The sequence below is a fragment of the Wolffia australiana genome, chromosome 4 (assembly GCF_029677425.1).
Source record: "Wolffia australiana isolate 7733 chromosome 4, ASM2967742v1".
In the NCBI taxonomy this organism is placed as follows: Eukaryota; Viridiplantae; Streptophyta; class Magnoliopsida; order Alismatales; family Araceae; genus Wolffia; species Wolffia australiana.
In genome coordinates this window covers 3695001-3711256 of record NC_135838.1, presented here as the reverse complement: position 1 = coordinate 3711256, position 16256 = coordinate 3695001, and the positions used below count along the sequence as shown (strand labels likewise).

The 16256-nt window shown below is 39.6% G+C and overlaps 2 protein-coding genes across 7 annotated transcripts in view; one reads left to right on the top strand and one right to left on the bottom strand.

Moving 5' to 3' along the window:
• Positions 1-528: 528 nt before the first annotated feature.
• Positions 529-1415, bottom strand: LOC144701653 (large ribosomal subunit protein eL36x-like). The gene is made up of 3 exons (XM_078573375.1): positions 1270-1415; positions 991-1190; positions 529-746 (listed from the first exon to the last, which is right to left on the bottom strand). Exons 1-3 carry the CDS (start codon positions 1369-1371, stop codon positions 716-718), a joined length of 333 nt encoding a protein of 110 aa, XP_078429501.1. The 5' UTR covers positions 1372-1415; the 3' UTR covers positions 529-715.
• A 7819-nt stretch (positions 1416-9234) lies between these two features.
• LOC144701652 (uncharacterized) overlaps positions 9235-16256 on the top strand; it is an 8279-nt gene continuing 1257 nt past the window's right edge. For 2 of the 6 annotated variants that reach the window (XM_078573371.1, XM_078573370.1), the window contains exons 1-8: positions 9235-9621; positions 9694-9742; positions 10033-11273; positions 12146-12194; positions 12260-12385; positions 14859-14966; positions 15044-15135; positions 15215-15368. In XM_078573371.1, the coding sequence (XP_078429497.1) occupies positions 9470-9621; positions 9694-9742; positions 10033-11273; positions 12146-12194; positions 12260-12385; positions 14859-14966; positions 15044-15135; positions 15215-15368 (1971 nt within the window). In that variant the 5' untranslated portion in view covers positions 9235-9469. Of the gene's footprint in view, positions 9622-9693; positions 9743-10032; positions 11274-12145; positions 12195-12259; positions 12386-14858; positions 14967-15043; positions 15136-15214; positions 15369-16256 lie in introns of those variants that run through there. The other 4 variants (XR_013581072.1, XM_078573374.1, XR_013581071.1 and 1 more) reach the window with 4 other exon arrangements.

The following is a 16256-nucleotide window of genomic DNA, read 5'->3' as shown; positions in this document are numbered from 1 at the left end:
AAAGAAGACTACAAAAAAAATAGTCAAGGATGTGAGGCTACATAAATTGAAATCTTGAAAATGTAGACTCAACATACAATGTATGATTTTCTCAACGCATCAAAATAAAGCGCCCCACAATTTCATAAATTCAACTGACAAAACTTCGTATTTTGTTTCATTTCTGAAATTGAGTCCTCTGTTTCACAGTACTTGAATTACCAATAAACTAAAGTGATTCATTACCATAAAAATCAACGAAATATGAAACCTTCATGGGTTTCTATTACTCATCTCCTCCTCTTCAGTACCACTCATTAAACCCTAAAATGGGCGTACGAGACAGACTATCTTCATTCCACTATAACATTTTTGGAAAAATTCTGTTTAATCTAAAGACATGGTGTTGACATTAAAAATCAACGGTTTGGAGTTGAAATTAAAATTTTTATTCTCAATCACAAATGAAGGGGTTATCTTTCCATGAAAACAACTTCCTCAGACTAATTTTTTATAACAAATGTCTCAACAGCACCAAACTCAACACGGTTCTATGAAACTTATCATTAAATTAAAACAGTTTTCCTAAGTAGAACTAGCATAAAGAAAAGAAATTAAGATTGGAAGAACATTGGATATTATGCAAGTCTGAAACTAAACAGGGAATTAAAAATTCATGTCAAAATGCCAAGAATAAGATGGCACATCAAAAACCTTCCACGGCAAGATCTGGCACTTACTTCTTCTTCTCGGACACACCAGCAGCCCTATCGAAATAAAAACGAAAAACCCATCAGAAAATTTTTAAAAAAAGCAAAACATCATCGGTTCAATACATTATATCTAAGTCTTAATCAACAAGAAAGAGTTCAATCTCATAAGACGGGGACTAAACTAAAAGCACGAAACTGTGATTACCCTTGAAAACAGAGAAAATTATGAATCAAACGATCCAAAACCACTAAAAATCAATCATAAATGGCGAGAATTTTGAGGGGAAAACTGCGAGACCTCATCTTGCGGAGGACATTGGCCATCTCCTCACGCTTCTTCTTGGCCCTCTTGTGGGTGCCCAGCTTTCTCTTCGCCAGTTTCAGAGCTCGTTTGTCCTTGCCGACCTTCAAAAGCTCGGTGATTCTCTTCTCATAAGGAGCGAACCCGGCAACTTCCCTGATCACGTTCCTCACAAAGTGCACCCTCTTGCTGGTTTTCTACAAAACGATGATTTCTACGTTCAGATTGAGGAACGGGCTAAGAACGATCGGGGATTTTTTCTCCAGAAATTCATACCCCTTTGCGGTCAGATGGGCGAGGAGGGAGTTCTCGCTTGGTGACAATGTGGCCCTTGTTCAGCCCGACGAAGAGTCCCGTGTTGGGCGGCTTGGGAGCCATCTCCGGCGATTTCTGCAAAAGTTGTAATGGAGAAGAAGGGAAGAGAACTTATATTAGGGTTTAGTCCAATCGGACGGCCCAGATCTCGTCTCCCCATTTAAACGGCCACGATCAGAACTTCCATGGCATAGTTCCGGATCGTCACGGACGGGACGGGACGGGACGGGACGGGACGGGACGGGACGGGACGAACTTCGCCTCTCCCGACTGCCGGATTCAAAGCAGGGACGAAGGATGGGGCAAATGTTCCCCGGGACAAATTTTAGTTCTATCTGTGGAATTATAGACATGATCGTTCTGTTCTGTTCATTTGAAACGAACACAAAAGTCTCACAAAAGAACCACACAGGCCCTTGTTCTTTGTTCCTCTCTTTTTCTTTTTCAAAAACGAACAAAATTCGCACATTCACACAAAATTAGACTAAAATTCGTACAAAGCGAACAAAACAATAGAACACGGGTATGTTCGATGTTCTGTTCGAATTCGTTTTCGTTCTGTTCAGAAAACCGAACAAAACGAACAATTCGCACCAAAAGAATAGAACGACCATGTCCCCGGGGGGAAAAACTGTCCCGTCCCTCGTCTCGGACGAAAATAACCCATTTTATTTATTTATTTTAATTAAAGGTATGTTAGCATTTTTTTGCATATCTTGAGTTCCGAAAGAAAGAAGAAACATGTAGAAATTTTGAAACTCCGAGGGACTATTTTCCAAATTTTGTAGCATTTATGTCTGCAAAACAGCTTTCGGTCGTGTGTGCAGGCGTAAATATCTAATAAAAATAATTCCATGGATTTTTCAAAAGTTTTTAGGGAACTACGGTGGGGAGAGAATGCAGCGGGACATATGTACAATTATTTCTGAGCGGCGTCAGTTTGGGCGCGTAAAAATATGGGGACTTTGATGCATATTGTCATAGCGAGGCCACGTGGCTACATCTCAACCGTTGGATGTGAATCCGGCGGTTTTTCGTCCAGTATTCATGCGTCCATCGTCCGAGACCTCCGGACAGACAGCTTTATCATCCCACGGGATGAAAACCGTCCCGTTTGGTCGTCTTGGGATGAATTTTCGTCCCCAAATGTGTACATACCCTTGGGCCTGTGCTATACTTCCATGGGCCAAGCTTCTAACAAGCTGGACTGGGCCTGTGCTTCTTGGGCCAACAGTATATATCCTTTTAGTTATCTTAGTCCATCTTTATATTACTAAATATTCCCAAAGTTACAAAAGCCATTGTAGATGGAAGAGGGAAAACCTCATTTCCCCGTACAACGATAGACAGGGCCATTCATTACACAATTTTTTAGACATTTTTGGAAACTCAAATGTGAGTTAGTCTCCAGTACTGGTAAGACTCTATTCAAGCTATCATTTTAAGAGAATTTGTTACAAAAAAAAAAGAGAATTTGTTACAAAAAAAAAAGAGAATTTGTTGCATTATAAAGTCAAAGTTGATTCTATAGGTAACTATGGTCTTGAGAAAAAAAATATTGTTATTGAAATAAACGGAGAGATGAATGAGATAATAAATTGGTCTGTTAAGGTAGATAAGGGAAGATTAGACAATAGTTATGTAAACCTATAATAGGTATAATATAGCATGAGGGGATAGAGAGTGAGAGGGAGGGCGAGAGGGGGAAATAGTTATGTAAACTATGATGTAGATTAAGGATGAGGAGAATATTCCGACATGATAATATTTTAATGGACTACTATTGCAACAATGAAAAGGAAAGATATGGATTTATAGATATGGATGAATAAATGATTATGAAAAGGAATAAATATTAGGATATGATAGACATAATAAAGGGGACAGGATGGATATTAATGTATATAGAAAGAGAAAATTATGGTGTGTGTCAACAGAAACAAGTGAAATGAACCGGTAGATACATATTTGGAATGTTCTACATACTTATGGATATATAACAATATCGTCTCTGTCAAGAAAAGATTAATAAGAGATTAGCGTACAGAACTTGTTGCGTATTATTATGTTTCATTAGGATCAGTCAAATTTCTCCTTCAAGATTTATCTTTTCAACCTTTCTATCCACTTTGTCTTTGACTAAAATGAATATTTCAAGAAATCACCATATTCACTTGGTCGAAAATTATTTTGCTTTTCTGTATTTAATCAAAATCCAATTATAATTCATGTCATAGCTAAAAAAACATGAATCAAACCAAATCTTTAACACAAGAACGTAAACTGTGAATCATCAAATCATCTTGTGCATATTCAAATCCACTATACTTTTGGTTCCTAAAATGAGTCATCTGGAGCTGCACCCAACGGTCCATCATCGAATGTTAACGGTAGACGTTAACATGTTAAATGTTAACATCTTCTACTTGACAAGTGCCACCGTTGATTGGCAAAGGTTCTTATTACCATTCTAATCATACTTAGAGGGGAGGGCACCTAAGGAGAAAGGAATAAGGAAAAGACTCCAATGAAAGCTTGCATGGGTGGATTTTGAAAGGGGGTCTATCCTTCTATACTTAAATGGTATTTATATGAAAAAAAAATCCAAATTAAATATATCCTCTAAAGTCCAATAAAACCTTATGCATGTCACCATGTACCGGTCTATTTGATGACTCCATAAGCTAAATAACTCTTTATTGGCCAAGGTATTTAACTATATCCAACACTTAGGTTTATTAATCAAGGGTTGATTAACCCAATTGATAAGTTGATCCCCCAGTACATGAGTTGTCAAGCTACACCACACATTCTAGAAGGTATAATAGAGTTGAACTGTTCCATGGAATTTTTGAGTTAGTAGAGTATAATCCACTAGCAATGTGACACTCCTAGTTGTTGGGTTATCAAGGTTTATCCACAGATGATTAAGGTAATGAAATATAAAACAGAATCATAATGCAACTTTGAAACAAATAAGAAAAAAATGATGATTGAGCTCCCTTTGAACCAATCAAAATCACAATTTCGCAGTTCTTCACATGTCTCGTATTGAGTTGTTCTAATGTTTGGCCTAAAGATGTATCAACACATCATTGACACAATGAATCTCCTCTTATTTTGTCTCAACAAACCCTATCATTGATACACCCATCATCTTCTCATTGTTTCAATCACTTTGAGAGGGAAGGGCACCGAAGTAGCGAAGGGAGAATAAGGACATGCACTTGAAGTACACTTGGCTGGGTTTTTTTTCCTCAAATGGTAAAATCATGCTTGGTAAATTATTTATAGGTGGTAAATGAGAAATACACAAATATTATGCCACATGTTTAATAAACTTTCCAATATGATATCTGATAACATGCATCTTTTTTTTGTAATTACATGGGATATCACCTTATTTGGTGCATAAGTGGTGTCGTTTCTACGCATGTTATCAGAATATTCACACTTTTTTTGTCAGTGCCATTCCATTTTATTTAAATGATATTATTTGGAATTTTATCATTAATTAAATTAAGGTATTTGACATTTTCAACGCCAAGCACTGTGAGTAGAAATATGCTCTCAAGTTTTAAAGCAGCAAGCTTCAAATGAGGAAAATGAGGAAGAAGGATGAGAATAAATGGTGTATCTCTCTCAATTGTTTTGGTGCCCCATAACAAGGAAGAAATGATGGAAAGGGAAACTTACATGCATTTTTGGGCTTACGAATGTCCTCATCGATGACAACAGTAGAAAACACAAGGCGCTGTCAGCAATAGAAGGTGGCCGAGATGGTGGCGCGTGGCAAGTGGTGCGAGGACAGAGGCACATAGAAGGGGGTGCAATGGCGGTGACATCACTTACCACAGAGTGTGTGGCATGCCATAGGTGGATGTGCTTGTGGTGGAGTGCACAGATGGCGAAATGACAACACTACGTTGTAGGTGGTTGTGATGGTGGCAAAGCACACGAGGTGGTCGCAACGACGGTAGAGTTAGGTAGGTTGCAATGGTGGACAATGGAGCATGACACGTGGCCATGATGGTGGAAATGTGCGACAACAACAACGATGATGACACGCAGCACACTAATGTCAAACGTCGTCAAGGACATTGTCCGGTCGGGTATCGAGACGATGCACCGATGCCAATATGTTGTCAGCCGTCGTCAGTGACATTGTCCAATGAAAAATTTCCCTAAGGGGATATGTGACTACATGATGCGATGAATCCTAGGCAGACATACGTGCAGGCCTCGACTCGTGGGTTTTTGCTGAGCTCCGAGATTCGGGGGGCCGACCGGTGACGGTGACCTTCTGACCCTCGTCGGAGCGACAACGATAACTACGACATCAAGCATAATAAATCCATAGGCTCTCGCACGTAATAGATAGACTCAGCTCCCACCTAGGGAATCACTCAATTTGTACTTTTCTCGATAAATATAATCTCTCACCTAAACTAACCTAGCGCGGTGGAGTGCATTCAAAAATATACTAAAAGACGTAATATAACTGATGAGCGAAGGGAACGTCGTACCTCGTCAATGGCGACGTTCATCGTCAGCGTCTTCGTCGGGCACAGGTCAGTGCGAATAGGTAGGTGGAGGCGTGCCATATCTATAAACTATGATGTATCTCTATTAATCTTAAATTCCTAACCTGTGTCTATAAACTAAATCACTCAATTAAGGTATATATATGAGTAAGTAATCCCTTTATCATTATTATTATTATAATTCTTATCCCCATTTCTCTCAACTATCCTTCATGTTATAAATCTTACTAAAATTAATACTCCTATTAAATAACTCCATATATCTTAATTATTCTTCCATTAGTATATATATTAACCTATATTACCCTACATATAGCCAAAATATCACTTTAAATAAATGATTATACCATGCACAACTCCTACCAAGCATAGTATCCTTATCATACTCTACACCTCATTTCTCAAATATCTTAATTTAAATATAAAAATAAACCTTACCCTATTGCTTATGCACTCTATCTCTTACTTGCTATCTCTAGAAAATTGTCATTTGCAGGTCACAATCATGTAGTTGCATAAGAAGGTAGGCAGTGCCGACTCCCTAAGAGGCCGCATTCCGATGCGCCAAGTTCTAATAGAATATCTCTACTATGCATTCTTAGAGACGAATATCTTGTGTTTTCTCTTTTAGAATCTACTTGAGCCACACAATATCTTGTACTAATTTTCTGTTTTGGATTCACCCCACCCGTCGCACCAACACGGTGTGCAAGTCACAACATCGTCATGTAAAGGTCGTGACATTGTCATCTGCAGGTCACAATCACATGGTTGCAGAAGCAGGTAGGCGGTGCTGGCTCTCTCAAATGCCCGTGTTTCCATGCGCCGAGCTCTAATAGAATATTTCTACTATACCTTCTTAGAGGCAAAGATCTTGTGTTTCGTCTTGTTAGAATGTATTTGAACCACACAATATCTTATATTGATCTTTTGTTTTGGATTCACCCTGCCGGTCACACCGACACGGTGTGAAAGTCATGACATCATCATGTAAAGGTTGATGGATATTATGTGGCCGTCAAGCCAATCACACTACCATGTTTATTTGAGTTCTTGAATAAAATATTTGCGTTCATTATTATTCTGTGTGATGTTTATAATAAAGTCCATGAATACGTGCAATGACTTAGTGAATTATGATGAGATCATAATACAGTGATCACTAGTCTTTAAACATGTATTCTAAATATTCCTATTCAATAGATAATCGAGTCAGACATCGAATTATCCGAATAGAATGGTACTAGTTGATCCTACTTATACGATAAGTAAAGTTGATCCTGTAGTTATTAGTGTGGCGACACTAAGGACAAATAGTGGATGCTCTTTAGAGAAAGAGTTCACTGAATTGATATGTATGAATCTCTGAATCGTATTATACCTAAACGTTAATCTGATTGATCCAAGTCACGGTTGTATAAGTGATCCACTGACCTGAGAGACCAAGGACATCTCGTGAGTGGATGACTATGTTTTGACTATGACTTATGAGATTTTAATCAAGGGATTCAAATAAGTTATAGATCGAATGTAGTAAGAAGCTTACGGAGATGATTGAGTGGTCAATATGGGATCATCCTCCCTAAGTACAAGAAGAGATTGACTCGAGGAAGACGATGTAGAAAAATCCTTGACCAGGGTAGTGAGGATATTGGAGAAGGTGTTCTCTAATGATCCCCGTTACGCATCAGTACTAATCGAATGACGGATCAGGGTTTGACGATAAACCATACCCTAAGTCGTTCGAGAGTCTCACCTGGATGATGTATTATACATCAACAGAAACCAATGACGATACAGGTTCCATGAGAGAGTTTGAGACTACTCGGTATATTCTAGAGCACGAGGTGTAGTTTGGCACCCCAAGGGCTAGAAACTTAACCTATCAATTGGGTTAAATCGATCCTTATTTAATTAATCTATATGTTGATATAGTTAATTAATAAGGTTGGTCAATAAATATTATTGGACCATTAAATTTATTAACTAGAACGATACATGGGCCTAGAGGGTCACACACACAAGGTCATAAGGGCATTGGTGGATATATTTTACTTTGGAGGATTTTTGAGAAAAACCTTAAGTGAAATATAAAGAGGGAAAGGGGTCTCATTTTAAGCACCCATGCAAGCCTGATTTGAAAGCCTCTCCCCTTCTCCACTCATCCACAGAAGAGTGTCTTCATGGTGAGGAGATCTTGAAGATTTTCAAGAAGAGTTGAAGAAGAAGATGTGGAGATCCAAGCGCCGAGTGATCGCATGGATACTTCTTGAGGCCGGACGCGTGAACGGCTTCAAAAAAATCTCGGATCAGCAAAGTCAAGGGTGGAACGAGTTCCCCAAAAGGTACTTTAAATGTTTTGTTTTAAAGATGGATTGTGAATCGATCGACACGCTTTCGCATCCATGAAAATATGTTTTCCATGGACGAACCAAGGCACCAAACCCAACAAAGGTCGCGACATTGTCATTTGGAGGTCACAATCCAGTGGTTGCAGAAGCAGGTAGGCGGTGCTGGCTCCCTCAAATGCCCGCGTTCCGATGCGCGGAGCTCTAATAGAATATCTCTATTATACCTTTTTTGAGATGGAGATCTAGAGTTGTTGGAAGAAAACGGATGACGTTTTCGAACCGACGGAGTGGGACTGAACGGACCTCCGTTTATTATCCGTCCACGGAATGTTTTTTGTCTGACTCGTCATTCATCACAGTTTCGTCATCGTCACAAGTCCATCATCAGTCTCGTTTTGTCATTAATCCGTTAAAAAAAATGGAACAGATAACCGACATTTAGATGACGGAACGAGGGCCTTTTTTTAATGTTCCCTATTGAACTCTCCCGCTTTGTTGACGACTTCATGTTCATCGGCTTCTCCGCCGCAACCCATGCCAGCACCAAGGCCCACGACATCAACTGGTGGACCTTCTCTCTGCCGTTGTCTGGGTGCGCCATCGTCTAGCAGTGGAGATCGCTTGCTCGCCGCAGGAGATCTTGATCTCCGCCATCCCCATCGTCGATTTAGCCCGGGGCTTACCTTCTCGCCGTCGACTTACCTCCTCGTCATTTTAGAGTTTTTAATTACTATATTATTTAAATTGGAAAAAGTCATCCGTCATCCGCCACTTTTCGTCCATAAATTTTCGTCATTTGTCGTTCGTCACGAATGATGGATGACAAACTACGTATGACGGATAGCCCTCCGTTCAGTCATCCGTCCGTCGCTCCGAACGATGACGGATGGATTTTTGAATCAGCTCTACAAAGATCTAATGTTTTGTCTTGTTAGAATCTACTTGAGCCACATAATATCTTTTAGTGATATTTTGTTTTGGATTTACCTTGAAACTTTCCAAGGCTATAAAAGCACAGAAGACTGGTCAGACACTTCAGTTAGCATTTGGGTTGGATTGTCTCGAAGATTGGAGCTACCCTCGGAGAAGTTATTGCTCTTCGATCGAGGAGGAAGAGGTAGGAGAATGTTAGGAATTTGACTATTTGATTATTTGATCGAAGCTGTTTGTGGCAAATCGAGTCTTGTAGATCGTTTTCGTTCTTGCGGTAGTGTTCATGTAATGGGAAACGAAATCCAGAATGGATGTTAGACAAGGTGATATAGGATGGGGGAAGAAGGGAAATTTGTTGATGGAAAGGTCAAGCTTGAGGTTTGCGCGGGGCTTTGGATCGATCCGCTCGATTTTCTGCCGTTGAATGCGAGGAAGGCGATACTGCAGACGGGAAGACAGCCAAATTGGCTGGCTGAGTTCCCCAGGTTGGTGCCTTCTTCTCTTTCTTGCTGTTCAAAGCCGTGTTCTTTAATCAGCAGCTGCTACTTTCTGTGCAGGTCTGACATTGATTTCGCCGCCAATGAGGCTTTCCCACGGTTTTTCTTGGTAAGATAATCTTTCTAGGGCATGAATCTATGCACGTGTTGTGGCTCTTCGTTTCCTAATTCGGTTGAAATTTCTCCAAACCATGGTCAATAGGTTTTCTAGTTCTATTCAACGGGTTTTCTTGCCAATTAATATTTTTTTTCCTCAATCTCGAAGTCTGATCTAGCATAGTGCATTACGCTGGCCTATGAACATACAATCAGTACTTTTTTTTGAAGAACATGTAATCTATAATCAGCCCGATCATCACGTTACACATCAAATCCATATAATGATCACTGATTCTGCAGGGCATTTTCTCCCAAGAACTAGCTCGTGCATTGAATTGTGCAAATCAAGAATTCTCTGGGCCCAACTTCTGGGATAAGCTGTTGGATGAAAGTTCTTCACGGGAGAAGAAATTCGATGATGCTCCAAACATAAATGGCGGAATTAATTCAGAAGGGAATGCTTTCCATATTTCCGTAAAAGTTAAGGAAATCTCACGATTCAAAGAATGCACTCATCAGAAACGGTTGACTCTTCACACTTTGTCATGCCCTGCAGAAACCAGAAATGAACGTGATGCAAATTTAACGGAGGAGAATTTGCTCAATGTAGTCCAGCAAGAACAACATTCTAATCTTAGGCCAAAGGTCTTAACTACAGATGGGGAGATAGAAAGCGCCAGAGACTGTATTGAAAATATCCCAGAAGATCCTAGCCCTAACATTGCAGATAAAATTCGGGATTCGGCAGCAACATCTGTTTCAGTGATAATCAAGAAAGAACCATGTGATGAGGACCTCGATGACAGAAGTCTTCACTCGTTAGAGAAGATTTTGAGTGAAAGTAGAGGGAAGAACATTAAAGGCTCACATGTGACGTCATCTAGAGATGATTTTTGTGGAGAAAATTGCCAAAAGGATGGCCCTTTCAGAAACCCAGATGTTGATTCTGCGTTATTCGCTTGTGACTGGACGGTTAAGGACGAGCAGTTGGAAGGTAATGATTTTACCTTTGCTTATGAAAGTAATGCCAAGAAGCATTCTAGATGTTCAGCTTCTGATACGGCAGACGAGGAAGTTGCAGTGAACTCCAATGAAGATGCTCACTCTCCTACGTCCAGCTCTGGGAGAAACGCCTTGAATTCAGACGAACACAGATTGATAAGCACGCCTGAAATTGATATTCCAACTGATGAGAATAGTTTTTTGAAACAGATGCAAACTTTTGCTAGTTCATGCTTAGAGGAAACTCAAGGATCAAGGTCTGATTCCTTGAAGGATCTTAGCTGTAAATCAAATTTTATGCACTTTGGAAGTCCTTTTTCTGGTATCAGCGAATTTCAAGTAAAATACGAAGTTGATGAAACTCCAGCAGATGATCTTGACGTGATTCCTCTCTCGGAACGGTTCAAGTTGTTGACTGCTAAGAAGTTGAGATTTAACCAATGGACTGAAGAACATGGTGAAGAAGATCGTGATCCAGCTGGCTCGGGTTTCAACTATGAAACTTCTGCTCGTCGAAGAAAGAGAAAAAAGACGGCAACGTCAGTGCCAATCTTTATTACCTTTGTCCTGCTATTTCTTACTATTAATGAAGAATCATATTTCCAGGTGGACATATTTGATATTGTCTCGGACGGCATCGGGTTTTATATATCTCCTCTTTGACAATGGATGAGGATTCACGTACTGGTTAAAAAATTCTCACGTGTGAAATGTGTCCATCTTTCCATGTATATTATAAATTATTTTTCTTGATAAATCCCCTGAAATGATTATTTTGCCCTTACCTCAGTAACTATGTATCCTTGTTTTATCTGTGAGGGAAACTACATTATTTTAGTCCACTTTTGACTACAGTGGTATATGTTATCAAAATCATTACTGTATGAAGATAATCATAAACCTTGGAAACTTCTTCTACCATGACGTGTCTGTCTCATATAATTTCGGAAAAAGGTCTCTGTCATGCTTTGTACGCTGTCCTTATTGATACACTTCTTCAGTTGTTAATCCCGGGAGGAATTATATTTTTGCCAAACGGTTTTGTATCTATTCGTTCATAATAATTTGCATTGCAGTAGTAGAAAATTAATTTATAGGAAAATGCTGCCTTTGATAATAAACATTGTAGTGTGGCGCACACGGTGTTAGCAATGATGAATGATTTGATGAGTAATATTTAATATGCAGAAAGTGATGTCTGAGCATAGTGCTATATTTATCATTTGTGCTCAGGGTAGAACACTTAAGACTGGGTTAATAAATGTGGTTGAAATTCTACGTGGAAGACAGCAGAATTATGAACAAATATACACAGTTTTAATATATTTTCAATCACCAAAAAGAATACTTGTTAAAATGATTAGTATCCCATACAAAGACATCATGCTCATCGTTGTTCAGGCTCTTTCAGGGATTTGGTGGAGGTTGCACTGGAAGAAGATGCTCCTGGACTTCTTCAGGTATCTAGAATTTTTCTTTTTCTCCGATTCATTAATTGGTCCCCAGGAACGTCTTTTCGTTGCAGGGTTTACTTGATAGAGGTATAAATCTGGATGAAATTAAACTTTATGGATGTGAAGAGGACGACGACATACTTGATTGTGCATCTGACATTAGCAGGTTTGAAGATCTTGAGAGTGTCATTTATAAGGTAGACTTGTTTCTAATTCTTTGAGCTTTCATTCGGTTTGGTTACGAGGACTTCGTTCTGAAGAACTAAATTTCAGAGACTCTCCTTATAAATGTGGGGAAAAGTACCATGAGATACAAAATGTGAGGAAAACTCGGAAAAGTACCACATTATGTTTATAAACAGAGTGATCGTATTAAGTGACATGATCACTCTCGTTCAGTTCCTTGAGAATGTAGGCCTTAATTTCATCACATTCATTATGAGTGACTCAATTTTGGGTGATTTAAATTATGAAGTGAAGACTGCTATGCCAAAACTGCTAAGAAAATTAGTTTAAAAGTGCCACGTGACTAGAAGTGATCTTGGCATGGTTTCACCTCCTGAGAAATAATCCCATGAGAGAGTTCTGAACTTGGAAGCCAAAGATGGCGACAGGGCAATAAATGACTTCGTTTGAAATGGTAATTTGAAGTCCAGCAGGGATTCCCACCTCTGCCAGCTCCACACATGCTGTTTGAAGTAGCATGCGTGATACAGCCTGCCCTCCTTTGCTTTTCCAGGTAGTTCCTGGGAAGGCCTGTATCATAGATTTATATGAATCTCCTTCGGACATATTTGGAAAGAAGGAAGAAAAGACAATGTGGTACACATGGCTCTTCAAGCCACGTGAGAACAGACGATCAAGCAGGACTCTTTAAAAAAGGGACTAAGAACAACTAAAGGCCCACTTCTTGAAGTCTTGTGCTGGTACTGGAGATCCTCTGTTCTGTAATTTACCAATATTGATTCGACTTTCCATTCGTCATCTGTTCTTCAATCTCTTCCCTGTCTTCTTCCCATTTCGTATCTCATTCTCCGCCCCATCCTGGATATCCACACAATAGACATTATGCGATTCTTGGAAGAACATTGCTATTATGGGAAGTTTTTGAATTCTCTTTCTGAGGAGGTTAAAATCTCCTGGGGTCTTCTTTGACAGTTCAATGATATCCTTCAAGGGAGCATATGACACCTATGTTTTACGGTCCCATGAAACAATATGCATGGAAGAAGCTACAGAAGGAAAATATAGGATGGGGTGTGTCACGTGCAGTAGCACGTGACAATTAAAGAATTCGTAACTAACTTCCCATGTGGACGGGAAGTATAAATAATAAGGGGGATTTTCCTGGCTTTGAGAGGGTACACAAGGGAGCTCAGCTGCATTCGGTGGGAGCTCTGCACGTGGAGTCTCAAGAAGGAGGATTCATTGGTGAACTGGAAGCATTGGAGGATTATTGTCTGGAAGGAGATATAAATAGACGAATCAAGTAAGAAATTTCTTCTTGAAAACTATGTTTGGATCTTTGGGAAGTGATATGTTCTTCACGATAATCACCGGCATTCAAAATGAAGAAACCCAACAGAATGCACGTGTGAGTGTTCGCACGAATGAATCAGTTTAAAAGGAGGATCAACCCGTGCAGGGTGTGAACGGGCATTTTCTTGGAAATCTTGCCGGCAATTGGGAAGAAGCGGCTGAGTGCCGGAGGCCAGAGCAGAGGAGGATCCATCTGCGGCAGGAGGGGAACTCGTCCATCAAGGATGGTCCATCTCTATCTATCTTTTCATCTCTCTCTATCAAGACAGATTCATTAGAATGTTCTTAGGCATTTCTTGATTTGATTGGCAATTGGGATCAATCATGTAATTTCTGGTTAGCACCTTTTTGTGATACAAGCGGGGTGTAGCAGGAAGACATCAGTAAGATACAGCCTTTTGATACAAACTCGCAAGTTTGTATCAGAGAGAGGACGGGGAGAGAGGGAGAAGATGCCAGAGTGGTTGTTGGCACAAGAACAGGGAATGTCAAGGTGGACGTCGGCACGATGAGAGGCAGGCGGTTTGGACGTCACCTAGGGGGAGGTCCGACAGGGTGGATGTCACTGGAGGGAAGATAGCAACGGGATGGACATTGCTGGAGAGCCAAATGATATTTATTGACACTTCTTGTCTACCTCCTAAAGGGAGGTTTGTCCCATTTAAAGGAAATACATAAGCGCCGGATTACTAAAATGTTCCTTAGGGCTAACATGACTAAACTACCCCTAGATAGGATGGAGGTCGTGCGGCTCGATTTATCAGGATTTCTTTTTGGAGTGTTGGCGATACGTCTTATGAAAGAACATATCAGACGTGAAGTTTTATTTTTTTCTGATTCATAATATGAGAAATTGAGCAGTGTTGTCATAGAAAAGCAAGCAGTTCTAAACTCCAACCCAGAAACCATAGTTTAAATATGAACAGGTCTTTAATGGGCCTCATTAGGATGGGAGCATATATCCATGTTCTATTTCGTGAACTGTTCTCTATAGCACAACATAAAATATTATTTAATAACACCTTGTAGCGTTATTTTTTGTTTTTGGTTCTACTGGTTTTCTTTATTTTCTTAACTCTAAGTTGTGCACTTGATTTCCAAAATTACCTTCATTCCATTCATCTTCCCCAGATTTTCTCAGAACGGTCCCATTCACTTGGGAAACTCAACATAAAACGACATTGGAAAGGGGACAAAGCGTCATATTGTCTTTCTTGTCTGCTTTCCCTGATAGAACAGGTAAAAGTGACGCCATTATGATTTTTTTTCATCGTCATGGCATTTTCAACATTATTGGATTATATTTCATTTGACAGACTCGATATCTTCGATTTCGGAAATATCCTGTGGAATGGGGTTGGTGCAGAGACATTCAGTCCTTTATATTTGTCTTTGAGATGCACAACAGGTATATAATATTTCGAACTTCGTTTTCCCTCTTAAAGAAGGACATTTAATCGATGTTCATTCCTCAACTATTAATCCAGGATTGTATTAGAGCGTCCTGAATATGGCTATGCCACATACTTTTTTGAGCTTGTGGCCTCTCATGCGATTGATTGGCAGATAAGGCGTTTGGTAATAGCAATGAAGCTACCCAGTTGCAGTCGAACTACATTGATTGAGAACAAACCCTTAATGGTAAAATATTTACTTTCTTTTCTGTTTTCCTGACAATATCTTAATGTCGTTTGGAGATCTCCTCCTAGTTTGCTGCCGCTGCCACTGTCTTATTAGGGTCGGGCAAATGAAAGAGAATAGAACAAGATAGGAAAACCCTATTTCCTTCGTTGTGAATCGGGTGGTTAAATACCAGCCTACAAGGTTTAGAGGAGGATCCACATAATGTTCCTGGATCACTTATCAAGTGAGTGGTCCACTGACATAAAGTGAAATAAGTCATATAGGCTACTTTTAACGCATGGCCTTCTTACACGAAGAAGGCAAATAAAAGAAATATTAGTTTACTAAAAAAAAACAGTTGGATGGAGTCATATTAGTTAGGGTAGAAATTGTTTTGATGGACGTACTTTAGTGATACAAACATTGAGTTAGGTTTGTATTGAGAAGGGGAGAAGGGTTGAATGTAGGAGATAGGGATCAACCGGGGACAAGCTGCCTGAAGATACGGAGGAAGGTCGACAATCCTGGGGCGAGGATTGTCAAAGACGAGAAGAGAATTGATCAGCAGAGGTAGCAGTCGGATTGGAGGAAAACCAGCTGAAGATCTAGCGAGGCGATTGCTGGTTGTAGAGGATTGCTGATAAATCAAATTCATTTTGCTTCATGAGGTTTCCTATACATACAGTAGGAAACTAGAAGACACATTACATTTAAGTCCTTATTTCCAACAGTTAATATCGGCTACATCTTTTTTTTTTGAAAGAAAAAAGGAAGATCACCCAAAATTGGTGATCAACCGGAATTTGTATGCATATTTTAACTTGAAGTTCTTTTGTTTAAAGTTCAAGAATACAATCAAGACCCCTAGGGCATTTTGCTCTTAGGAGTCTTAAGCTTACAAATAGA

Excerpts from the sequence above, each read along its gene's own strand:
- LOC144701653 (XM_078573375.1), bottom strand. The coding sequence starts at position 1,371 with ATGGCTCCCAAGCCGCCCAACACGGGACTCTTCGTCGGGCTGAACAAG. Across the intron at positions 1,191-1,269 it reads GCCCATCTGACCGCAAAGGG|AAAACCAGCAAGAGGGTGCA; the intron begins GTATGAATTTCT and ends ATCGTTTTGTAG. Across the intron at positions 747-990 it reads AATGTCCTCCGCAAGATGAG|GGCTGCTGGTGTGTCCGAGA; the intron begins GTCTCGCAGTTT and ends TTATTTCGATAG.